Source organism: Calcarisporiella thermophila, assembly GCF_041956535.1.
Source record: "Calcarisporiella thermophila strain CBS 279.70 unplaced genomic scaffold VTP21scaffold_20, whole genome shotgun sequence".
NCBI lineage: Eukaryota > Fungi > Calcarisporiellomycota > Calcarisporiellomycetes > Calcarisporiellales > Calcarisporiellaceae > Calcarisporiella > Calcarisporiella thermophila.
Window position 1 is genome coordinate 451,664 of NW_027192210.1, and position 25,432 is coordinate 477,095.

General features: G+C 42.1%; 9 protein-coding genes across 9 annotated transcripts; 4 read left to right on the forward strand and 5 right to left on the reverse strand.

Moving 5' to 3' along the window:
- Nucleotides 1-36: 36 nt before the first annotated feature.
- Nucleotides 37-1,894, forward strand: VTP21DRAFT_4972 (uncharacterized protein; the record flags this gene model as incomplete). Its single annotated transcript, XM_069395442.1, has 2 exons — nucleotides 37-333; nucleotides 401-1,894. The coding sequence occupies 2 exons, from the start codon at nucleotides 37-39 to the stop codon at nucleotides 1,892-1,894; spliced, it is 1,791 nt and encodes a 596-aa protein (XP_069248588.1).
- Nucleotides 1,895-2,593: 699 nt separating this feature from the next.
- On the forward strand, nucleotides 2,594-3,705 carry VTP21DRAFT_4973 (uncharacterized protein; the record flags this gene model as incomplete). Its single annotated transcript, XM_069395443.1, has 4 exons — nucleotides 2,594-2,761; nucleotides 2,819-2,942; nucleotides 3,011-3,196; nucleotides 3,269-3,705. The coding sequence occupies 4 exons, from the start codon at nucleotides 2,594-2,596 to the stop codon at nucleotides 3,703-3,705; spliced, it is 915 nt and encodes a 304-aa protein (XP_069248589.1).
- A 511-nt stretch (nucleotides 3,706-4,216) lies between these two features.
- Nucleotides 4,217-7,473, reverse strand: VTP21DRAFT_4974 (uncharacterized protein; the record flags this gene model as incomplete). The annotated part of the gene is made up of 7 exons (XM_069395444.1): nucleotides 4,217-5,205; nucleotides 5,278-5,515; nucleotides 5,574-6,595; nucleotides 6,675-6,765; nucleotides 6,827-7,105; nucleotides 7,197-7,289; nucleotides 7,357-7,473. 7 exons carry the CDS (start codon nucleotides 7,471-7,473, stop codon nucleotides 4,217-4,219), a joined length of 2,829 nt encoding a protein of 942 aa, XP_069248590.1.
- A 308-nt stretch (nucleotides 7,474-7,781) lies between these two features.
- On the forward strand, nucleotides 7,782-8,789 carry VTP21DRAFT_4975 (uncharacterized protein; the record flags this gene model as incomplete). Its single annotated transcript, XM_069395445.1, has 4 exons — nucleotides 7,782-7,931; nucleotides 7,987-8,088; nucleotides 8,129-8,362; nucleotides 8,433-8,789. 4 exons carry the CDS (start codon nucleotides 7,782-7,784, stop codon nucleotides 8,787-8,789), a joined length of 843 nt encoding a protein of 280 aa, XP_069248591.1.
- A 1,277-nt stretch (nucleotides 8,790-10,066) lies between these two features.
- VTP21DRAFT_4976 (uncharacterized protein) lies at nucleotides 10,067-11,706 on the forward strand (the record flags this gene model as incomplete). Its single annotated transcript, XM_069395446.1, has 2 exons — nucleotides 10,067-11,322; nucleotides 11,382-11,706. The coding sequence occupies 2 exons, from the start codon at nucleotides 10,067-10,069 to the stop codon at nucleotides 11,704-11,706; spliced, it is 1,581 nt and encodes a 526-aa protein (XP_069248592.1).
- A 378-nt stretch (nucleotides 11,707-12,084) lies between these two features.
- On the reverse strand, nucleotides 12,085-18,311 carry VTP21DRAFT_4977 (uncharacterized protein; the record flags this gene model as incomplete). Its single annotated transcript, XM_069395447.1, has 18 exons — nucleotides 12,085-12,996; nucleotides 13,097-14,052; nucleotides 14,113-14,493; nucleotides 14,554-14,658; nucleotides 14,717-14,779; nucleotides 14,839-15,086; nucleotides 15,149-15,381; nucleotides 15,460-15,742; nucleotides 15,801-15,874; nucleotides 15,934-16,097; nucleotides 16,168-16,881; nucleotides 16,946-17,055; nucleotides 17,116-17,234; nucleotides 17,294-17,425; nucleotides 17,489-17,638; nucleotides 17,712-17,786; nucleotides 17,843-18,094; nucleotides 18,159-18,311. 18 exons carry the CDS (start codon nucleotides 18,309-18,311, stop codon nucleotides 12,085-12,087), a joined length of 5,124 nt encoding a protein of 1,707 aa, XP_069248593.1.
- Nucleotides 18,312-19,585: 1,274 nt separating this feature from the next.
- VTP21DRAFT_4978 (uncharacterized protein) lies at nucleotides 19,586-21,229 on the reverse strand (the record flags this gene model as incomplete). Its single annotated transcript, XM_069395448.1, has 4 exons — nucleotides 19,586-20,244; nucleotides 20,313-20,595; nucleotides 20,662-20,841; nucleotides 20,909-21,229. The coding sequence occupies 4 exons, from the start codon at nucleotides 21,227-21,229 to the stop codon at nucleotides 19,586-19,588; spliced, it is 1,443 nt and encodes a 480-aa protein (XP_069248594.1).
- A 205-nt stretch (nucleotides 21,230-21,434) lies between these two features.
- VTP21DRAFT_4979 (uncharacterized protein) lies at nucleotides 21,435-23,683 on the reverse strand (the record flags this gene model as incomplete). Its single annotated transcript, XM_069395449.1, has 7 exons — nucleotides 21,435-21,545; nucleotides 21,606-22,162; nucleotides 22,228-22,542; nucleotides 22,603-22,742; nucleotides 22,809-22,933; nucleotides 23,006-23,515; nucleotides 23,576-23,683. The coding sequence occupies 7 exons, from the start codon at nucleotides 23,681-23,683 to the stop codon at nucleotides 21,435-21,437; spliced, it is 1,866 nt and encodes a 621-aa protein (XP_069248595.1).
- A 193-nt stretch (nucleotides 23,684-23,876) lies between these two features.
- Nucleotides 23,877-25,241, reverse strand: VTP21DRAFT_4980 (uncharacterized protein; the record flags this gene model as incomplete). Its single annotated transcript, XM_069395451.1, has 7 exons — nucleotides 23,877-23,976; nucleotides 24,045-24,221; nucleotides 24,281-24,444; nucleotides 24,512-24,704; nucleotides 24,767-24,840; nucleotides 24,898-25,029; nucleotides 25,089-25,241. The coding sequence occupies 7 exons, from the start codon at nucleotides 25,239-25,241 to the stop codon at nucleotides 23,877-23,879; spliced, it is 993 nt and encodes a 330-aa protein (XP_069248596.1).
- Nucleotides 25,242-25,432: the final 191 nt, after the last annotated feature.

Consider the following 25,432-nt stretch of genomic DNA (forward strand, 5'->3'; position numbering starts at 1 on the left):
TGATGCTAGGAGGTTTGTTTGTGCTCGGGCGGAGCAATGGGCAGAAATTGCAGGAATCCTCACCCCAATGCACCAATAAATAAGGTTTCCATGCGGCACCTTCAAAGCGCTTTAACCCGACTCTTTGTCCCCTTCATTCCCATTGTCATTGCGCCTTTGTTTACACTCCCTGCTTTGGCCGTCCCGCCATCCCCCGCCTCTTCGCCGCCTCTCGCGCCCCCATTCTTAGCATTGCGTGGGGATCCTCATCACTTCGCCATCCGGCCCCCCCCTCATCCGCCCCGCCAATTCACCATGATCAAGCCGGCAGAGTCTGGACGGCTCTTTGCCAGGGTAAGCCAGCTTTGTATTGTTGCGTCATGGGCTAGCAATGCCTGACCCCAGCTCTCTCTTACCACAGGACATCTACGACTACTTCGCGGCCTTTGTCTCCTCCGTGCCGCTGCAGACAAACCGCCGCGGGTTCAAGTCCTACCCCGACAGCTTTACCGTGGAGGTCGCGCTCGGCTGTCTGCACTCCCTCACCCTCACCTCCACCGTGCGCTCGCCGGACCCGGCCGACCCGACCTGCCTGATCACCGGCACCACCACCCGGACGGTTGAGATGTCCAAGCCCGAGGCAACCGCCCTCCTGCAGCATTTCCTCAACGCCTACCTTGTGCTGAACGTGAGCAGCAAGCACGGCACCGAGCTCAAGGCCAAGGGCGTCTACCGCGTCACGCCCAAGGGCTGGACCATTCTCGAGCGCTTCATCAACAAGAGCAGCATGTCCGCGGGCCACCTGCATTCCGCCCTCAGCCAGCACTCGCGCATCAAACTCGTGCCGCTGGACAGAGACCCCGCCACCGACGCCATCGTCGTCGAGCCGCACCAGCTGCGCGCCGTGTTTCGCCGCTTTACGGGCCCGTTCCCCAACCGCCCCAGCAGCAAGGAAACCGACTCCGACTCCTCCGACCGCGGCTCGCTCGCATCGCACGACACCGCCCGGGAGCGGCTGGGGGTGGAGGTGAGGGACCGGCAGATCTTCTACCTCACCTTCAGGGACGCCTTCGACGGACAGGCGGCGATAGACTGGCTGTGCATGCACACGAGCGCCCTTACCCGGCACGAGGCCGCCTTCGTGTTGCAGGAGTTCTTGCGGGCCGGCTTCGTGGAGGTGCTCCTGAACAAGACGGACAAGTCCGCGGCGTGTCCCCTGTATTCGCGCGACTTCGTGCTGCATCTCACGGAGGAGGGCGAGGAGGTGTCCGGCTGGGCGGATGGCGACAACACGGACTCCACCAGCGTGTCCACCGGCCCGTCGACCGCCCCGTTGTCCCTGCGGGCCCATGCCCCGCCAAAACAGGACGACTGCGTGGTGGACATCAGGGAGATGCTCTCGCGGGCCCCTCCTCACTACTCCAAGCAGAGCCTGGAGCGCGCCCCCAGCATCTCCTCGCTGGACTCCACCATTGCCACCACAAAGGACTCGCACGCGGCCCGGCTCCATCATATCCTCCGCGACCCACAGCTGCTCTCGCTCTTCCGCGTGTTCCTCACCGCCAACTTCTGCGAGGAGAACCTGGCCTTCTGGCTCGACTGCGAGCAGTTTTGCCAGAAATTCCACAGCACCCCCCCGGGGACCGCTGCGAAGGAGCTTGTGGAGATGTCGTGCAAGCTGTACGAGGAGTACCTGAGCCCCGGCTCCCCGCACGAGATCAACATCGACCACGAGCTAAGGCACACCCGTGTCTCGCCGGAGGATCTCGAGGCCGTGTTCAAACACTTCAGCAAGGTGCAGAGCCACATCTTCAGGCTGATGTGCACCGACTCGGTGCCCAAGTTCTACGCGACGCTTTCCCCGCAGTACCGCGAGGCCCTGAACCAGCAGCTGAGGAGGAACGTCCTAGTCTGAGCGTAGTCTCCTTCATACCACCCTCCCTCCCCCCTATTTATTCATGTGTCTATAGACCCCCATTTCCATAATCTCCCCCGCTTTCTATACCAATCTGTGTGCTTTACCTTGCTATTCCCCTTTGCCATTTTATAAGCAGCATATCCTTTATCCATCTTTTAGCATCCCCCCAAATAGAGATATTCCCCTAATGATTTCTCCAACCTCTGGGCCCCGTCCCCGTGATGCTCACAAACGTAATGAAAACCGGCGCTAATGCATGATACAAAGTTACTCAAGGGTTATGTTAATAGAAACATATCAATATCACCACAAGTCTGATCCCAATGATGAGCATAAGCCCCGCCGCTGCTGGCGGTGTCCAACTCTATTCCAAATAAACCTGGAGGGGGGGGGATCCAGTGCTCGGAATTGATGGCTAAATCCCTTTGCGGATATGACCCATAGGCGATTTATAATAAGACAAATTAAGGTTCTATCTGCGACCTGACATCAGACATCCCACACGACTATAAAATAGGCCCGCCCCTTCTTTTTCCTGTCTTTTTATGCAACATCAGTTTCTCTAATCTAATGTTCTAGCCAGCTCTATTCCCTCCACCTGTTATCTACATTGGATACCTGAAGCATCGGCTTTTACTTGATTGTTTTTCTCCCAGATACTTCCTCTGATCTCAGCCCATCTAACTTAATCACCCCATGTCACCAAGTAGACACAAGAATAAGAATACCACCGATGCGCCGGATGGCCATTTTCGACTCGCCCTCTGCCAGCTCTTTATCACTAGCGACAAACAGGCTAATCTATCGGGTGCTCGTAGACTTGTATCGATGGCTGCAAAAAAGGCAGATGTAGTAGTATTACCCGTAAGTCTCTCATCCAAACTGATGTCGACATGCATTATTCATCCGCTTGTGGTTTAGGAGTGTTTTATATGCCCATACTCGCTCTCAAATATGATACGATACGCGGAATCATTCCCTGATGGCGAGACTTATGAAACTCTGTCATCGATGGCTCAGGAATCGGGCATTATGCTTATTGGAGGTACTTTTTTTTACCCTCCCTCCCTCACGCGTCCATCTCCCATTTTAATTTTACGTGTCCCCGCACAGGTTCTATTCCGGAAAGAGGAGAGGATGGCAAACTCTACAATAGCTGTGTCGTGTTCGGGCCAGATGGTAAATGCATCGCCAAACATCGCAAAATCCATCTCTCAGACGAGGACATCATCAATGGAATTGCTGTCAGGGAAGAGGAGATTGTTGCGCCCGGGAACTCGCTTACCTTGGTTGACATAGGTATGTGCCATCTATATTAATTGCGTGTTTGCAATCGTGGTAACCGATGGCTGAATCTTCCTGCCTCCCCAGGTTACGCACGGATTGGTATTGGCATCCGGGACGACCTTGGTCATCCCGAATTAATCAGGCTTGCCTCTCGTAATGGCTGCGTAGCCATGATTGTGCCTACCGCATTTCCATCTGGAAATGCCCAAAAATATTGGGAACTTCTCCAGCGTACTCGTGCCATAGAGAATCACATCTACATTGCCACCTGCTCCCCGGCGGTAAATTTTGCTGAGCCAAAACAGCATCTTTCTGTCGGGCTTTCGGCCGTCATATCCCCAAGCGGGGAATCCGTGAGCACAGCACACCATGAGGAGATGGTGGTGTATGCGGAAATCGACCAGAAGCTGGTTCTAGATGCGTGCACCCGCGCTCAGGTGAGCGAACAGAAAGTGCAGGAGGCGTATCCAGAGGTGAATTACCGGGTGGCGGACGAGGCGATCGAGAAATCCTACGTTTAACTTGGGGATGAAAGTAATTCTTGTGGAGGCAGCGCTTGTATATTGTTCGGATCTGTCTATTTGTATTTGGGAAGGTTTAATCTTTATATCAAAATACCTTGATATTTTTCTATATATTACGTTGGTTACTCTGCATTTGCCTTTTTTTTTCCTCCACATCCTGATGCATTTGCTTTCTTTGTAGAGTGCAAGAACATTTTCCTACCAATTTTTTTTTTCTTCTCTTTTTTGCTTCTTCAATTATGTATACACTTTATCTGTCTTTTTGTACTTACCGATTGTACATCCTTCATAGTATGATATTGAATAAAATTAGATAGCCATAATGGATCTAAGCATCTCAAGATCATTATCTTTAATATTTGTAGGAAAGAAAATCAAGCATTATCGTAAAGTAAAATTTTCCAAAATATATATATTTATAATCTTCTATCTATAGAAAAGAGTGTTTTTGAAAGTTTCCTACAAACGGATATCTAAAATGGAAGACGTCCCCATTCCACCCTGTCTATCACTCCACCTTCCGAGCGGCTCGGGTGACATTCCTGCGCCGATACATCGCTACAAAATCGTTCAGCACTCTCCTTAACCGCCTCCAATGCTGCTCGTCTCTGAAGGCCGCGTCCATATCGCCGACAAACTTGACCCGCTCCTCCGGAGTCATATGCCCCGCGGGGAAACCATCCACCACCATTTTCAGCCATTCTCTATTCTCCGCGGGGAAAGTGTTCTCCAGAGCTCGCAGTACGCCTCCAAAATCAGCAACCAGTTCCCGCGGCGCATGGTAGATCATACCATTGAAGAGGGCGGCAACGAAATGCACGCCTTGCGCACGAAAGAGTTCACGTAGTGCTAGCCGCGTACCCTCCTCAACTTCGGCTTCTGGGCGTGTGGCTATCCCAAGAAGTTCCTGGAAGAACACGAGCGTGGAGGCGAGCGCGTGCTCGTGTTCAAGCGAGAGCACTGCGAAGCCCACCTGTATCACGCTCGGAAGAATGGGGGAGTGCACGAGGAGATTCGGAGCCACGTCCACAAAAGAGGTCACAAGGCGGAAAAACTCCTCCACCGTGTCCGGAATATCAACGAATTTTTTCGACTGGAAGATACGGAAAGCACTCGAACTCATGCTTTCAAGCATCGGATAGTAAGCAGCAACCTCGCTCGCCTGCGCTATTCTGCCAGCCTTTGCCGCAAATTCCCTCACCACCTTGGTCGCGACCCACAGATAGCAGCTCAGTTCCGTCGCGTCAAACACTCGCACTAGTCTTTCCACCAACTTCGGGACCATGGGTAAGAAGTGTGGGCCGTAGCACACGACCCAGGTCTTGAATAGCTTGGCAACGCGTTCAGAAATGGTCTCATTGTCCCCGAAATTCGTAAGGACGAGATCAAATACCGGCCAAAGATCGTTAACCAGCGTGATGGTCGGGTGTGTGCTAGTGGTGGGGATGTCTCGTGGAGTGCAAACTTGCGTGAAAATGACAATTTGCTCGATCAAGTCTGTCAAACAAACAACGAAAAACAGCGGTTATCGCAAATGCTAAAGAAGAAGCTGCAAGAGTCGCGAATTACCAATTGCCTCTGCGATTTCCGCTTCATTGCAGGCTGCCTTCCCCTTGATCATAATCTCGTGCAATCGCTGCGCAATGGGTGCACAAAACATTTGGAGGCAACTCAGCAGACGTTCTGCAGGAACTGCAGCCACGACATAAGCAACCGCTTCGGTCACCTCGAAAAGTTCATAGTCCTTTAATTGCTTTACGACATTGACATAAAATGGGTGCAATTGAGTCAGATAATCAATGAGAAGCTATCCAAGCGATAGGTAAGTAACTCATCCAATACCAAGTGAAAATAAAAATCATTACTTCGCTACAGTCCTTGCACAAGTACTTGAGGGCCATGGCAGCAGCCGGTCCAACGTCATCTTTGTCGAAGCCGGATGATATAAAATTCAACTGATAAGGGATAAACTCCGGGTGCTTTCTGGTCCAGTAGGAGTATCTTGAAATGACAAGAGTGGCTGCATAGCGGATCTTGGGGTGGTCGGGTAGTTGTGAGAGCATCTGCATAATTTGGGGCAACACGTTCGCCTCATCATCAGGTACTTCCGCACCCATTGCTCTCAGTCCAAATAAAGGCGCCTCCAAGTCCTGCCACGACTCCCCCGCAACCACCCGCTTCGCCAATACCTCGTATACTTTGGCAAGACATGTCGTAGCGCCAAGCACGACACAGCAATCTTTAAGCACATCCCCCATCACATGCCTGAAGTCGCGGAAATCGTCACGTTCCTGCGCACTCCATGTGGTGAGATCATCAGGATAACGAAGGTGGCGGATCATCACATCCACCAGCTTATCATATGCTGGTGCGTAGCGCTCTTTTGCGGTGGCATTTTGTGGTAGTACTAATAGCTTTGCAAGTTCATACCAAAAATTGAAAGTCATTGGCACAATCTGTAGGTCATGTACGGCCGCACAATCCAAGAGCCCCTCTACCACCCCATCGAAAGCATTAGGGTGTTGCATTACTAGTGGAAGATACGCCTCGCCTGCCTCTGAAAATATTCGGCAGAGACCGCGTAGTTGATCATCGTCAGCATCATCTTCTGCAGCCGTTACAGTGCTCTGCTTTAGCTTCTCCCGAAGCGGAGCAAGTCGTGGATAAACCATATTGATGACACCCATATACTCATTAATCTCTCTTGTCTCTTGTATAACCTGACAAACAACATCCACTGCGACGTTAAAGAGATCGTCGGACTCGAGCGCATCGAAAGCAAAGGTGAGAAGCGGAGTTGAGCTAAGTGCGTTGATATCAATATCTCCCGATTTCATCCAACTTAAAAGGCACTGGAACATTTTAGATTGCATGTCAGCATCAGACCCTATACAAACAAATTGAATAGGTGGTGGTAAGAGATAATTGTACAAAAGGATCCTTCGAGCAAAATAAAAGTATTTTACCGGCGTTTTGCATGATATGAACAAGCAATCGCAACACTTCCGACCCATTTTTAGTGAGCAATTCGAATGACCTCGACTTGTATAGTTCGTCCTAAAAAAGCATCCTACATTTATCCATTTAACCTTTTTTTAAAACGAGAAAAAGTACTTACAGAAATCGGAATTCTTCGGTTGTCTGAAATCTCCTCTGGAAGTACTGTGAGGAACTCGAGTAGACAGGGTAACGTGTCGTTGCTTGATCCATAAAGCTCCACCATATGCCGTACCACATCGTTCCATTCAGGTAATTGTAGTGCCAATCCCGCGAGGGAGAGACATAGTTGTGTCGCGATGATTCGGGGACCAGCACGATATTGATGAAGGAGATGAAGTAAAGAATCCCGTAGGGAAAGTCTCTCTTGTGTCTTGAGTTGGGTGAGATCATATGTAATCTATTCATGACAGAATATATCCAAGTTAGTATTGAAAGGGGCTCGCATTATTATTCATAACCATTGGCACAGTAATGCGCCCGATTCGCACCTTTGTTCGGAAAGTTTGGGCTGCAAATAAGCGTATTTCTGTTGATGAAGCATTGGATTGTAATATGGTGTCCGAAATGGACCATGCTTCGGGCTATATTAATATGAAAGATCTTAATTATTAGCTCTATTTCAACAAATATTCGTTACTGAGAAATTACAGTCTTTTGAAACTCTTCTAGCCACGTATTCGCTCGTTCTTTGGTCGCCCGATCCCCAGTGTATAGCGCACTAAGAGCCTCGGTTAGCTGTTGCGATTTTGTCTGCAAATCTGCCATATTAATTAAGAATTATAACGCGATAAATACACTCTTTTTGATAAATCGTCGCGAAGCAAGAAAAATACAGGAAAAAAAATTGAGCTGCGCCTCTACCGAATTTCATTTGAACTGGTTGGAAATGTGATCATCATAGGAAAATGTGCAACTGTCAAATGTTATAAGTGAGCACATCCTATGATGCATTTTATGACCTAAACTTTTGGATTTATTTATTCATTTGGAGTATGTTTTATGTCTGACATTTTCAATCTCTTTCCCGTAATTCTAGATACACCAACATATACCATTGTATAAAATACTGGAACATGTATTGTAAATTTTTGTTCCCTATAATTATTGTTTTTGCAAAATTACTGCAAGCTGCACCAACAAACACTTCAGACTCCAAGCAAGCACTAGTGGTTTTTGGAGATTCTTACAGTGATAATGGACATCCCCGCAACTCAAAATACCAGGTAAGTGGTTCATATGCTATAATAAAGACACATCGTCAACGACATTATCCAACAGGGAGGACGGTCGACAAATGGGAACACTTGGAACGAATACCTCTCAAACAAACTCCATGCCACTCTCTATAATTATGCATGGGGAGGGGCAACCGCTGACAATGTAAGCCTCTACTCTTTCCTCAAACACCCGTCATTGTTAGCTTAAATATTATGAGAAGGCCATAGTTCCTCGCTCAACTGTCAGCGTCAAAGAGGCAGTTGACCTCTTCTACCGTGGAGCATACGATGGCGTTTCTAGCACTTCACTTAATTGGGACCCGGCTAACACGCTTTTTGCGGTGTGGATAGGCGTGAACGACAATACAGACATCTTCTTTCATGCCTATGATTCGATAAAATACAGGCAAAGTGTTGATGCTGTCAGAGACTCTCTGGTAATTAAATACAGATACATCTAAAGATAGCTGATCGATGGATTATAATCTGTATTTTCCGCGCTATTAGATAAGTCTTTATGAACATGGTGCACGTCAATTTCTTCTTCTTAATGTACCGCCCCTTGAACACATGCCCTATGCAGTGGCAAGTTCCGCCAACAATAGCGTAATTCTCGACGTATTTGCAGAATGTGTTATAGTATATAACATGATGCTCGCAGAGATGTCACGAGATTTTACAAGGGACAACCCTGATATTAAGCTAACTTATTACGATGCTCACAAACAGTTTTTGAGTTTCTTTGAAAATAATACGTTCAAAAACTTGGCAGACCCATGCACAACTGGAAGAGGAACATGCGCGGACCCTGACACGTATCTCTATTGGGACACATGGCACATTACAAGTAAGAATTCCCACTAGTCTTATTTGGATTTGATCTATTACTCACTACAGCTGTTCATTATAAAGCTCGTGCGCACAGTCTAATTTCCGATGGGATATATGCAGAGCTTCAGAAACAACTCCAATTGTTGAGATAACACTTGAATTTGTACATTAATGATTCAACTATATAAAAGAGTATATATCAGTCAGTGAACAGGCATATCTTTCAATATATGAAGATCTCATTCGCTCCAATTCAAAATTTCAAATTTGTATATTAAATCAACCTAGGATAGGTTAAGATTAAATAGTGGGGTTTACCTGCAAAATCGTCCGAGCTGATGTCTTATATCAATATTTAATCCTGCGTATACCAAATCAAATTCGATGTTCTGTCTGTGCAGGTTGCTCTTGGAAATCGTGATAGTAGGATTTGCACTCCCAACTTTTTAGTATTATAGCCTACTATAATGGAATGCATTGTAAAGAAGCAGATTGTCCTGGCATAGTAAAGCGTCAATAGCCCCAGTTAATCGTGTGGATAATTAGAGAGTTTTGAACTCTGAGCGAGCATCTTCCCACGTCAATTACAAGTTTGCATGCTTAGCAGTAGGGATAGAGTCGTAGCCAGGAGGGTTCTCGTGGGTATTGAGGATTCCACTTTTTGCTTGTTTGCGACTAGTTTCCTTCTCCTACGAAGTAGTGCATTTTCTCTAAGTGCTCTGCTGAGACTTTTAGGCTGACCTGAACATTCAAAGGTATTGGCATGAATAGAAAACAATAAGACGAAGATAAATAAAAGTAGAAAAAGGCCAAAAAGGGTTGCAGTAGATGAGAGCATGGTTTATAAGGTTGCAATGAAATTCTGGGCAACGTAGAACAGTATGGCATCGGCTAACTTCTTTATAAAAAAGGGCGGTGTATTAAGTTGAATTAAGCCTTTAAGGGAACAAGGCTGCTCAATACAAGAAAACTCTCAGATTCAAATTCATTAAATAATACATAGCAAATTCATCTAGGTTTCTGGGCAGTTAACGGGGTGGGTTCACAACTTAAATTATACAATTCAAGTCCGCGAAACACCACGACAAAACAAAGCTTTCCCCTATTTTATTGCCTTGCTTTTCCGGCTCGTCTCTGTTCTTCTATCCTTTATATGTTTCGGGACCTGGACGCATTTTCTCCAATCCTTTAGTACTAGAACACCCATCATTTTGACACTATCCCTCTTCTCTCATTTTCACCCCATCCCATCCATCTTAGCGTCCCAATCGAATCCCTCCAAACGACCGTTTTCTATCTAACAACAAACCATGAAGGATGAATCAAATTCAACGCAGGATGACAAAACAAATCCCTTTTCCTCCACAGCATCATCTAATACAATACCACCCTCTACCAAGCCTTTCCGAGCACGTGCAAATAGCCGCCGGCTGTCTGTCCAAATCCCAATGCCACAACAGCTGATGCCTCCACCAGCATTCAATGAAAAGGAGGCTGTTTCTCCCACTATTATGAAGCTTCGTAGACCAATGGGTTCAACTGTTTCGACTATGGTCCAGAGTTGGGTAAATTGGCCGGTATCTCCTGGAACTTGGCAGGAGCGTAGTCCACTGCCATCGCCAAATTTGGCTGCAAGTGAAGATTACGCAATGTGGCAGACCGGAAGAGTGGTTAGATCGCAATGGTTTAGAACTGCTTTCTTCTTATATGCAGCTGTGTCATTGCTGGTGACAACAATTCAGATCATGTCTTGGGTTTGGACGAGTAGTAGCAATGAGAATAATAGATTAGTCGAGAATTATGCGTCTCCTAGAGTGACACTCGAACGGACATACGACGCCAACGAGACATACTCGTTGCTGACGGATTTCAGCAACAGCTACCGCCTGTCAAAAATGTTTTCAAAGGCCCTACCTGAAACTCTCAAGGATGTAGAGCCATTTTATTTGCGAGCTGACACCTCTCCGCCACCTGAAGATATTACTGTCACGCTTGTTGTGCAAGAGCAAAACCTGCCGCTGCTGATCAGTTTTGCAAAAGAGTGGCAAGGGCCCATTTCTGTGCTTTTTACGGTTGAAACCGAAGAAGGTCGCCGAAATCTAGACGAAAATATTCAGCAGCTTCGCAGAAACGTCGACGTTCATCTCATGTGGGATCATAATCCACCATCGCTAATAGGACTCCGGCCTCCTCTAAATCTTCGCCGCAATATTGCCCGGCTTTTTGCGCGGACAGAATTTGTTGCACAGTTTGCAGACGGCGTTTGGCCAGTGACAGATTTTCGTGAAAGTCTCAATGATGCTCGAGTACGTAAGAGACTGCGCGGAGGAGACCTGTTTGTTCTCCCGACTTTTGAGTATACCTCCAATGCCACTGTGCGAAACGTCCCGCAGTCTAAAGGTGCTGCCTTGCGGCTGGTCCAGCAAGGTCACCTGGCACTGCACGAGCGATGGGAACACGGTACCTCACTAGAAAAGTGGAGTCAAGCCCAGGGAGTCTATCGGATAGAAAATTTTGATTTGCATTATAACCCAAGCGTTGTGATGTCAAAGGAGCTGTCTCACTGGTAGATATAATTTAAAATCTCATGTCGAGTATAATTGTATTAAAGCTTTATTACTATAGGTGCCCTGAACGCATTAACGATCACGGCGCTGCTTGCCTTTATGGCGCATACCTAAGTGGATCCGATTTTTGGGTTCTCCCTAATGATTTCATGGTTCACATTAACAAGCCCGTCGGTTTTCATCCTACATTTGCAGACTCAGAGGTTGAGGCCGGATATGATGAGAAAATGTATCAGAGATACTTGCCTGAATTATGCATGCACCACGCACGTAGGCTCCATGCTATTAAATTATGGCATACATCACGGTCGCGACACTGTAAGACACAATGTGGAGCAGTATTGCGCTCATGGGGCAAAGGACTTTTTGACAAGCATTCCTAGCTTTTCTATATTCTTATTTGGATGTTATGATTATATCAGGTGATGCTTTTTTCGATAAATTAACTTCTGCTTTGGAATATTATCCCCTTTTACCCTGCCACTCGAAACTTTCCCTTCATTTATACTATCGATTTATATATTATATTATATCATAATAATAATAATAGAAATTTTTTCTGGGACTAATGAGCTTAGTTTGGAAACATGGTTTTTGAAGTGTAATGTCTTGGTGCACGTTTACACAGAATTTTAAATGTCAATAGTGATTATATTTTTCGGATATAATATAAAGAAAAGGGAGAGCAATAAACTGTTCTTCTATAGAAATGGGAAATAAAATTAGATTTCGTTATATATTCTTTATAATACAAAGAAAATTCAAGATAGCGAGTGTGGTCTTTCGTCTCTTCTATCCTCTATCTGATGCAATCGCGCCCGCTTGTGAAGAGGCTCCGCAATCTCTGACGAGCTTACCTCGCTCAGTCCTTCAATCGTTACATCTTCGGATCTATCGCTCTCATATGCATTTTTATGCTGGGGGGTATAGCGAGGAGAAGTCGAGCTACTATCTGATTGGGCAGGAGTGGCTGAGAGCTTTGAATGTATTGTAAGTTGTTTGGAAGCCGAAACTGATGATAGAGTGGACTTGCGCTTGGTTCCAGAAGGAGTCGAATGAGGACTCGGGGCGGCTTTGCGCTTTTTCCCTCCACTAGGACTATTATTAGCCGAGGTTCCTTCATTAATCTGTTTCGAAGCCTTCGCTAGCATCTCATCGGTGTCATCGCCGCTATCAGATGGCAAACCATCTGATAGGTTCCAATCTGAAGACTCTGCCTCAACAGGTCGGCCTTGAGAATCCCCCAAGAGCTGATGCTGAGCAGATAGCTTCAACTTCAGTTTAATTCCTCCAGATTTCAGAGGCGTATTTTCTCTACTTCCTTTGCTTGCAGCCTTATTAGCTTTTGGCTTTTCCGTTCTTTTCGCTGCTGCTTCCGCTCGTGATTTAGCCATTCGTCTTCGGGCGCCTGTTGGCCTTTTGCCACGTAATACCAAATTGCACAGATAATCAACTCGACGCATGACTTGAGATTCCTTCAGCCATTGGAATTCCTCATCACCGTCCATTTTCTCTTTCACCCAAATGAAGTCAAGATCACGGTCACTCAGAATTAGATCGCTCCGATTTATCCCATGACGCGCAAGTCCGAGTAGAAAATCTTTGTCGTGCAGTCCGATTTTCCACCAGCGCGGCATTCCAGTTCTAATAGCATAGCCAAGGAACTCATCCACCTAATCGGCAACCAATTGAAATAGTCAAAAGGCAAAGGGTAAAATAGTGGGAAAGAGATCAGTATCGGGTTTATCGGCAATATTATCACAATGAACATACATCTTTATGCGTTAAAACTTGCTCCCTCACCCGTCTTAACACTTCAATTCGTTTCAGCAGCCTCATTGATTTCTCACCTGACATTGGATCCGGATCAAGCCGGTCGTCGTTTTCACTATTTACCGAGTCTTTTTCCGTCCCTCCCTGTCTATCAATACTTGATTCACGGCTTGGTCCATCAGGATCTTGGCGCTCCACCGCTTCTTGGCACATTTTTACCATTTTCGAGTAGTAGATGGTTAGAGCCTCATCATCTTTTCGATTAAGCCCCGATAGTTCACGGAATCGCTCCCATTTAAGTTCATTCGACACAGTGGATACTTCAACGCCGAAAGACATGATAGTCTTGAGAAAATCCGCTTTCTCCTTTTTAGTCCAGCGTATCGCCTGCTCAAGCTGTTTCTGCCTTTGTTTTTCCTGAGCACGCTCCTCCTTTTGTCGTTTTTTCTCCTCCTTGCGTAATTCACGTTCCCGTTGCAATACTTGGAATTTAGCCCTACGACTCTCTGAGAGGAGATCGCGGACGAACGCAGCTATGATGCGCCGCAATCTAACACCAAGGATTGCCGGAGTAGGCCACAAAAGTTGGCCTGATGTAGCGGAGGTTATACCGTTGATATGTCCATGGAGATTGGAGTCGGAACCGGGTGCGTGGGGCGAACTAGCTAGTTCTTCGGTGTTTCCTCTACTCTCGAATTCCTCCATTGGGGTTCCAGTCTCCGAGTTCACTTGGGCGTTCAACAACTCTTTTGGGAGTTCATCCTCACCTCCCAGATTGTCTTCATCTCCATCTGCTCCGGCAGAAATATCGCCGCATGAATCAATGAAGCTACGACCATGGAAACAAAATTCTGGGTCGCTCCGTATAGCCTCATACTTCGAGTATCCATGTTTAACGATACCCAGCAGAAGATCACGATCTTCTTGCTCACCCCACCAATCAGTAGGGATTATTCCTGCAGAAGAACTAAAATATTAGTATTTTAAAACTTGAACAGTATCACTTCAGTAATTACCGGACACACGAGGTATCGGTAGTCCTTTTGCTTCCTCCCAATTTTTAGGTACAATCTTTTCACGTATGGTGTAGAGCATCTGGAGCCTAAGTGCAATATTTCGCGCTTTCTTTTCGATATGTCCATGATATTCAGGGGTGGTATTGACAAGAAACGATTTGTATTCAATTATCTGTTTCTTGCTTGCACCATGAAATGGCACATGATCTTCTGTTGGCATATCACTAAAAATCGGGTCTGGCTCTTCTGCGATAATGGTTTCAAGATCTTGAACAAGCCGTCGGTCATCCTCACTAGCGATATCGATGAGCTGTATGATTTTAAGGATAAGACCGCGAGTGACGGCTTTTAAATCTTTAATTTGACGACGTGAAAAGTGCTCTAATTGCAAACCCAATATTAAGCCAAATTTCTCGTGAAATATTGAAACTAAATACTTACTTGAGAAATCCTGCCACATACCATAACCATATACCATCAATTTACGTTCATATTTAGTCTTTTCAGAGAGACTCCATGTGATAACCCCCCCTCTCTTTCCATTATCTGCGTACAAAATCACATTAGTAATCATTCGATAAATGGGAATATTGTAATTGCGCACCATCATATTCTGAGTCCATTGTGTCTTCACCAGTATCAACAGAATGAGTTCCAAAACGTTGCACTAATATTGCAGTACAATTATTATAAGCAAAATAATGTGAGTGTCACTCCGAATATTACCCTTTTTACGCTGACGTGGCTCCATGACAATGAGTTCTTGCCACTCCGGCACTTCCTCAACATTGAGATTAGCTTTTTTGGCCCATTTATCCCAGAAGTCAGGGTCGTTTAAGTCAACATCCTCATCGGTCGAAGAAGCAGCGAAACTCGCCTTCGAAAAAATAGAACCCTTTTCATTGCCTTCGTGGCGTATTACAGTCGTGCGCCGCTCAAGAATTTGGTCAATATCCTCTGCACAAAATTTGGCACTACAAAATAAAGATAAAAATTCAAAATATACTCTTGTTGAATAGAACATCAAGTTATTAACCTAGCTTCATCATCAAGCATCGCACCATAAACACCTTTTTTCAACAATTCCTCAATTTCTTTCTTGTTAAGCGAAGTCAGCGGCTTAGAAGATACGTCTGATTCTTCTTCTGATCCGCGCATGGATGAGTTCATATCCATTTTCTGCATCACCGCTTTGTCTAGACCCAGTTTCAATCCTGCGCGATCAAACATTTCACGCTCGTACGTATTGCGGCAAATGAGACGGTAAATCTATACGAAAATAATAATATTATCACTCTCCGCAATCAAAAAATAGAGTTACAAAACAAGAAAGTGAAATATTCATACCTGAACACGTTTTGTTTGTCCAATTCTGTGACATCGCGCCTGTGCCTGTAAATCATTTTGAGGGTTCCAATCGCTGTCAAAAATGACTACCGTATCTGCAGCAGTCAAGTTAATGCCAACACCACCAGCTCGAGTACAAAGCAAAAAGACAAATGATTCCTCCAATGGGCGAGTACTGAAACGATCAATGGCTTCTTGGCGCTGTTCTCCACGAATTGACCCATCAATTCGTTCATGATTATAATTTCGCCCACGCAAATAATCAGCTAGAATATCCAAACAGCTTCAAAAAAAGCAGTGAGTAATGGATAAATAGGTGTTAAATGAGATATGCAATGTACCTTGTAAATTGAGAGAAAATAAGGACTTTATGTCCCCCCTCCTTTAGTTTTTTGAGTAGTTTATCTAGGAGTACCTATAGAATAAAATATTAGTAAAAAACAAAATCAGTATGAAAAAAAATATGATAATTACCAATTTTCCTGATGCATTAATTAGACATTTGAATTGTTCTTCGGGAGTATTTGCATTGTTTTCTTCATTGATACGCTCCTCAGCTCCTTGAATTAGGTAGGGGTGTATACACACCTTACGAAGCTCCATCATAATGTTGGTTAGAGTCGGCCCAGAAGACGAACCTATATAAATTATGATATAATAATGAATACTCATAGTTGAACGAGTAAAATATAATCATTTCAAGTTTACCTTTGGGACCTTTTTTCAAGAATGAGAAGTTTTTCTCCAGAATTGCACGATACCACCGTTTCTGTGCGCTTGTCAATTCCACTTCTATAATAGTTTCTTCTTTTACAGGAATAGTTTTCTCTACATCTTCCTTGAAACGACGTAACATAAGTGGCTTCAATAGCTCCTGTAACCGAGAAACTTCAGCCGAGGTCTTTACAGATCCGTACTCTTGCATAAACATCCGTTCATCGCGAAAGCGCTCAGGTTCCATAAAATTTAGCAAAGCCCATAATTCCTCTGTCGAATTTTGCAATGGTGTACCGGTAAGCAACACTTTGTGTGCAATGCGATACTGCTTCAGCATTTCGCTAACTTTGGATGTCTTGCTTTTTAAACGATGCGCTTCGTCGAAAATTGCAACCTGCCAGTGTATAGGTTTGAGCTGGGCTGCACCAGGCATTACCATCTCATAGGTTGTGATCAGCACATCAAATTTATAGAGACCAGGTACAATTGCTCCCTCTGCATTGCGATAAAAAAATTCAGTTTCAACGATAAGATTGCGAGAAGTTTCGTTTCCACGATAGGTCACAACATTAAGATCTGTCCAAGTATCAAAAGCGCGTTCCCAGTGTGGCACCGTTGATAATGGCGCAACGATAATGAAGGGGCCGGTGACTTTGTACTGATGATAAATTTCATTTAGAAAGGTAACAGATTGAACAGTTTTACCTGCCAAGTGTAAATTGTATGTCAAAATAATATCATTATGCGTTTAATTCATATGAACTCATACCCAGACCCATCTCGTCAGCTAGAATTGAGGACTGACGTTTAAACCAGCAAAAAAGAAGCCAATTTACTCCCTCCAGCTGATAAGGACGAAGTTGGTTGTCAAATTTGTATCTTAATAACGAAAACTTAATTAGACATTATACAGATATTTTTCAGATATAACAGGCATACCTGGGCGACTTAATTAACTTATTAAATTGGCCTAGGCGCATCCGATCAAAAGTCTTGGTTTTTTTGGTTTCAGGAATTTCACGGCGTTTATAAAATAACTCGATGCTTTTAGGAGCAATCTAAAAAAATGGTTTAGTCAACTATCGGCATTATAGATATGCACGGGGAATATACATGCCTGTTTTAATTCATCCTTGGACTCCCAAGTTGATTGCTCATAGGGTAGGCTTCGCCATTTCGTCAAGTAGTAAACTTTTAGTCCACCTGTAATCGGATCCTCTAGTTCACCTTCATCAAGTATTCGCTCTACCTAACAGGACAAAACCAAATACATTCAATAATGAAATATAAAATATATATTTAAAGAGCTTACGTTCGCATAATCTGAGTTAAACATATCTTTTTCACTTGTTACTTGGCGATGTTCAAATTGGGCCAAAAATCGCTTGATGCGATTTTTGCCCATGTTCCAACCCTCTATTTCATCGCGTGGGATCCATTCTAGATGACGATAACTCATATTCTATAACAAGATAAAAATTTAAATATTTGTAAATATATTAGCAAGAAGAAACTTTGTTTTATGTTAAAGGTACCTTGTATTTAACGAGAAATTCCTCTTTAATAGGATCCGAAGCTATGGTTCTGTACCAGAGGATTTGCTCAAATGCCTGTGATATAAAGAGTAAATGAAAAGATCAATACATAAGGTAAGTGATCTACCTACTTTTTCTCCAAGTGGGATATGTACGGGATCATATGGAACACCAAACCCGTTCTTCTTATATGAAATCGAGTTTAACGACTTCGATTTGGATGCATTCATTTTGGAGATTGATTTGCTCTTGGATCGTTTTCTGATCGAAGATTCCTCATCATATTCATCGGATGAATCTTCAACTACTTCCTCTTCTTCCTCTTCTTCATCTAAAGAATAAAACCCCTTCTTCTCTTCCTCGTTCTCTTCTTTATTTTCGGCCTATTTCAATGTTAATTGCTATATTAAATATTTCTTTCAATTTCTCTCTATAATTTTTCTTTACTTGTTTTATAAAATTCCCATTGATAGACTCTGTATTGACCCTCGATTTATGAGAAACTACGGGTGAATCGTTATAATCTGAGTCATATTCTTCCTGTTCGGATAATGCCGATGAATCGCCTCCGAAGATGTCTTCTGAGCCTGAAGTAGTCATTATTGTTTACTAGTCTAATTCTACCCTAAACTTGGTCTGCCTTGTCTAGCAAGACTAGATGTTTTACGCTCTTATATAACTCTAGTAATATATTCTAAATGACAATAATTGAATGAAAATGAGAGATGGTTTTGAATTGAGAAAAAATAAAATAAAAAGAAAAAAAAAACAAGGACCACGTCTGGTTCCCTGCTCAGCACTCTCTCCTCTTTCTGTCTTGTATTTTATATTTCCTCTTTCCGCTTATTTGCCGGCAGCAGTCCTTCGCTATTTATCGACAGCCTTCTTTTGCTCAAAATAACATGCAAAATAAAATATACATTATAAACCATCCCTTGTGTTATTATTGTAATTCATATTATTTTCAAAATCGTAAAAGTTTCACAATTGAACCAATTATCATTGCAAAACATTGGCTCCAGATTTTTGGATTGCTTACTTTTTCCTTCACTCATTCGAAAATATAAATTTCCACTCAAGATTCTTCTTTCAAAAACCATTTCACTGGTGATTCCTTAGTTATCAGTAAAAGATTTTATACTGATTTAATAAACATTTGATTTAATCGCGACAAATATTGCGTTATGCAAATAATCTCGAAGAAGGGAAAGAGGGATTAGATATTATGACTTGATAAATGCAGACTAATAATAACTTCAGCTATTCTGCTGTTAACTCACTCAGGAATCCTTCATAATTTATAGGCTCATCCAAGGCCACAATTATGGTTGTTTCCTTGGTGTTTAAAAATTATCCTAAAATATCAGAAGTGAAATATTATTTAATTTGTAACTCCGAATTGACATCAATTGAGTTTATTATTATATTTCAAGAAAAACGTATCCAAACAAGCATTTCCTAAATGGGATATAATACTCAATTAGGATCATAGAAGTGCAGTTAATTAAAATTTTGTAAAGAAATACAGTGTTGCCACTGATTATTCTCATACTTCTTTAGTAAACAAGTTTGAAATTTATCATTAACCGCATTATTTTTATTTTTTAGCTATTTACCTATGTGCAATAGAATAAGCTTAATGGAGTCTGTGATCTGTTCAGTCCTAAGATTTTTTTTTTATTATAGCTTGGATAAAGCCAATTTATTCCACTATATTTATAATAAATATAGTGGAAAATACGCTAGTTAAAGTAGTAATATGGTTTGCAAAACATTGAAAGTATATTACTCATTTTTAGAGTGACTACAAGTTACAATCAAGGATAATAGATGCTAAATACTAGGAATCAACCAAAAAATGCAAGAATAAATTCCTACATTGGATGCTCTCTTATAATATGCTCTATCACCTTTTCGCCCGCAGCATTAATAAATCTTCGACGCACAACTATTGATTCATGTGCATTTCCCTTAAGCGAAATTAATATTTTTCTCCATGCCATGTCCGAATGCCATCGACGAGCAATTTCTATTTCTACAGATGTGTCTTCCAGGCTACTCACAAATCTTTCAAAATCAGAAGGTTCTACGACTTGGTCCATAAGAACTACGTCTCCGCTGTATGAATTCTGTTCTCCTCTGTCTTGATTTACAGTCAGTTTGCTTGTTAAATCATAGCAACCTGTATATAACAAGGAGCTTGTACGATAATTAACAAGTGGGTCATTAAGTAAATTTGCATAACAACTTCTGCTCTTAAATCGTCTAAGGATTTTGTGGCAAGCAGAATGAGGGTGTGCAAGCTGAAGCAGAAGCGGCTCTTGTAGGGTATTTGCAGGTGTAGCAAGCGCAAGATCCTTTCCAGTTTGGCCCAACAAACCTCCTATAAGCACCCATTTCAGCGGAGCTATGAGATGAGATCCTAAGAGTGGCGATGCAAGAGTGACGAAGTGCATAGGAGTCAACACATCGAAGAACTTTCCATGAGTTATTTGCTGGAGCACTTCGATAGCGTAAAGATTCAGTATACCCCCTAATTACAAATAGATGGTTAAATTAGTGTCTTATTTTTATATGAGCACTTATAAGAAAGGAAAATACCGAGAGAGTGCCCAATAAAAGAAATCTTAGAATATTTGCAATTCCAGTCCTCTTTTTTACTCTCATTTTCTCGTGAATAATTAACCGTAGTAAGTATCTGATCAGCTATGCGTCGCCCTGCGACTTCAATTCCATCGAATGTTCCTAGATGATTCGAGTCGCAAGCAAGAGGCACGACGCTATTATCCCCATTCCCACATTTCGCATCGTAATGGCTTAAAAGCTTCTCATAAAGATAAAGAAAATCAATCCGTGTTCCAAGAACTCCGTGAGTTAACACAACCTATAAAAAAGAAACCCGAGTTAAAAATTAATTCTTAATATAAATAGAAAAATGATAAGTATGTACGAGATGACTATTATTGGGAACATTTAAAGGAGTTGAAAAGATATCTTTCGTCTCAAGGGAATAATAGGAAAGCGCAGGGGATTGGATAACTGAGTGTATTCCGGATCGGGGCGTGTCCAATGTAGAGATAGTTACTGCGTAAGTGATCGGATTTTCTGAAAATTTTACTTCGCTCACCACCTACACTTGTGAATATCATTATTTATATTCTTTAGATTGGATGTAATATAATTAAACATACACTTACCTCAATAACCCATTTTCCCTCTTGAATTTTGTTTTCCCAATATTGTCCACACTTTATACTTGCAGAAAACTGTGGTTTTCCGCACATATATCCATCTGCAACTTCCTGATGTAGAGATGTTGAAAGCTCAAACGGGCCACTAAGCACAGATGCAATTTTATATAATGGACATGTATTAGACACTCGCACTCTCAAGAAGTTTATATCAATTCCAGGATGCCTAGGGAATAGGATGGGATCCTTGGAAGGATTAAATTCGACATGAAAGCGGTGGATGTCTGCGTTGAGTAGTGTGCCTGTGGACGAAAGCAAAACTGGCATTTTTCCATCTCGAACCAAGGATAACAATAGTGTGCTAACATTCAATTAATAATTATATTTGTCCCCAGCCAAAGAATTAATTACTGCTAACATTGTTAATAAGCTGATTAATTAAATACGATTTGATCATAATTAAAAACGTTTGGAAATCGAATCCAAGATTATTTTACTCAGGATTTTAGAAATACAAGAATAAAAAAGAGGGTTAGTTGATATTTTGTATTTGTCTACCCGATGTTAATTCACTTATAACAACTTCCAATTCCCCCTTGAATGTATCTAATAGCTCCAAGTTAAATACCTCATTACAAAAACCCTATAAATAACAATATTTTAGGCATTGCATAGACATTTATCTATTATCTATAGATCATACCATTTCTTTAAGCAATTGCATTTGTCGGCAATATGGACCTTCATTCTGGTCTCCATTATCTTCACACGAGTAAGAAGACTTGTTTCCAAAATCAATGCTGGGCGCAATTGATGGATAGATATTATATCGTGATGCTTCCCTGACCTCCTGAAATCTTTCTACTCCATTCGATTCAACCAATTCTCGTGTCGATTGCTCTGAAACTACAATATCACACCATACTCTATCGCCAAACCGCTGGCCGCTTGGCGTGACAAGCCGCCAATATGATACATATCGCCCTACCTTGTTCGGTGTTTGTAACTCCACTCGTACATCCACTTCCTCGCCTACTGCCACACTCCGATATGAGTCGACTACCATAAAGCTTATAGGAAATTGTGCATCTAAGGGCGACATAGAGTCTCCTCCTGCAAACACTATGACTGTACCAAGAGGCCAAGGCGAATTCCCCTCATTGCGTAGCCGCCAGATTTTGTGAAATCCGGTTGAGGGAGGCATGTGTGAACCGTCTGGGATATTAATATCAGAGACAAATCTCGCATCCAATTTTTTTTCTAGTTAAAAGATTGATATAAATAATAAGAACAAACATTAAAGGATAAATGAAATAGAATCTTACGCAGACATCGTACTGGAATCGAACTTTCAGAGACTTCACTTTTCATTTTCAATTCGTCTGAGTAAGCTGCATCGAGAGATCTCTCAATAACAAATCCTATGGCTCCTCCATTCTGGATGGTATCTGATTTCATATTTGGCACTTTAGTCATATCTACAAAACCTACTGCCACAAATGAGTGTCCCGGGTGTTGAGTTGGAGCAAGAGGGAGGCATGCATAGCAGAGATCAAAATCCGGACAATCAGCGCATTTAAACCGCAGAATATTGATGGGGATTTTACAAAAATCACAAGTTGCTCCATAATATTCGGTTTCTTTAAGAAAAGATTATTTCGTATATATATATTTTTTACTTCTTTATAAATTAAACTTACGATTTTCTACCAAGTTAAACTGCTCTTGTGGGAACGGTATCGGTGCGAGAGAGTGATGAGCTGGGTGCTTGTCATTGTGGTAATCAACACATTTTTGGCATACATTAAAATCACTACAGGTTTTGCATCTCCAACACATCCTAGTTTCAATAGTAGCAGATAAATTAGGTTATTTAAATAGGATGCTTATACAGTATATATCTTACCCGTAAATCATCCTCTTACATCCGAAACATAATATGAAAGGGTGAATAATAGGTTCGCATAGTGGAACTAGTGCACCGGGCCGTACTGCTATTGGGATTTCGATAAGGGCTTCTTTCTTCTTTGTCTACAAAATAGGAAGAATTGGTAACCCATGAATACTCAAAATCTCATTTACATATATATATATATATATTACCATTTTCGACAAAATACTAGAGCAAGGCTCAATCGCATTTGCGTGTGAAGAGCATGGTCGTTGAGTCTCAGCATATCTCATATTAAGGTCAGGACTTTGAATTGATTTGGGAAGAGAATCACATATATTCATTCTTGCTTCGGTCAATTCTCGATCCTTTCTATTACCACTAGTTACGAAATTAGGAAAATCCCAATTACGCGTGTGGGAATTATCAGATAAAGGAGCAGCAATTTTTGCAGAAGTCGAGCTGAAAGGCGCTTGTTCGCGGTTTACACTCGAAATACCATTCGTGCTTATTTTTCGCATTTTAACAAGAGAATCCGACTTTAAATTTTCGACTCTCAGCTTGACGGTAATTTTTTTGCTTTGCTCCCACTCAACTGGACAACAGCTTCTGAAGAACACAAGTGACCCTTTCCAGTCTTCCTCGCTAATTACTGCTATGCTATTCCCTTCATTACCATCATAAAACAGCCTAATATTATTGTCCTGAAGTAACGTAGATATCTATATCGATGTGTTAATAAAACACTGTATGAAACTAAATAAAATGCCAAGCATTATTACAGTTGATAGCAGGTGGTTGAAATTAGGAATGTGAGGAAATGTAAGACGGCGTGTGCGATTGCGATGAGCAATCTTAAGAACCATTGGTGTGTCGAAAGTATAAGACATGTTATAAACGGAGGATATAGCTTTTATTCTTCAAATTAAAGAATGAAAGGAAAAAGGATACATGAGTTGATATTTAATAAGTTAAGAAAGTAAAAGACAATTTGCTACTTGAGGAAGAAATGCTCGGCATTGTGGCTTATTTTCGCTCCAATATCCAATAGTTTATTTTAATATACAAAACAAAAAACCGTACTCACTGGACAACCGAGCTAAAATCCGTTGTGCTCTCCTTAAGCTTTTTTTGCCGACGCTCTTCTTCTGCCTTTTCTCTTTCCTGCTGTCTCTTTTTATATCTACAAATGACAAAATCATACATATTTGAATTTCTACAAATATTCCATAAATATAAATATTATCTTACAGCTGTGATTCAGGGTTTTTAGCTGGATTTAGGCATAATCTCCTACGGCGATCTATATCTTTTGCTGTCTCTTGTGTTGTTGGAGTGAATCCTGCCATCACTCGCTCTATATCCTCACATATCCTCGTAAGCATTGCAAGTGACTGGGTGTCTTCCTTGGTTTTACCCTCCAAGTAGCTAGTGACAAAGTAAAGATCAATATTTTAGAAAGTCAATTCTATACAGGAATAAATTACCCATTTATATCTAGACCGTTCTCTCTAGCAGCCATTCGCAATAAACCAAGTGCGATTTGGGACGGCTGATAAACAAAACAAAGGTCCGTAAATAGTGATTGATGAACAAGATCAATGGCCCGCTCATTCACTCGTCTGAGTGCCTCTTTATCATCTATCACATTCTAATAATGTCAAAAGCGTCACAAAACCAAATCTAATAGACTTGTAGAAAATATTATCCCAATAGACCTGCATATCAAGGAAAAGCCCGTGAAGCGGAAGATAGGGATGATGTACGGCAAAGTGAAATCGCAAACCTTGAGAAACCACAAATTCAAGTCCTAGCACATCATCACTAGAAGTACGAGGAATATCCTTTAAGAAGTCATCGATGGAGATGTGGTTGTTCTGGGTTTTGGTTGCCAAGTAAATACACGTTAACCTAATAATACAATAAAATACGATTTGAATAAAATAAAGTATCTTAAATAATTAATTATTTACATGACATCCTTCGGATTATAGTCCATAACTGTATTATAAAGATAGAATCGCTTCATGTATAATATGGCAGTAGCCTAGAGAAATGAATTTGTTTAATCTCGATTTCTTGAAATATAAATCGTTTGGCTCACCATAACCTCGTCATGAAACCGAAAATGTCTTGATAAATCTCGACATTTCAGCTCATAAAATCTACAAAGAGCAAGCTCATCGTCTGCAGTCAAATATTCCACTTCTTCGCTTTGATTATTTCCACTAAGATTCTGATGCAGAGTAACTTAAGAAATTATAATTATGGATTGAAAGTAAAATAGCTGCATACCCTCTCCTCAATTATATTAGTGCGTATTGTCTCAATGGCATGAGCATTTGTAGAACGGCGAACGTCTTCTAATTCTGACCAACTAAATCGCCAATTTCTATACTGCGTACATTGTTCATAAAGAGGCCGAGGATTTTGTACTGCCTCTGGCATATTTCAATAATTTAGATAATCCTTCAGTAAGAAAAAGGAGATTCGTACGCGAATATATTTCACAGTCCAACTCGAATATTTCAATTTGATATGATCAGGCACTAGGAAAGAGTCCGAATTATACTAATATTCAAACAGGATATAAGCTCTTGCTTTAGATAACATATTTCATCCAATTTAAAAATCATAAC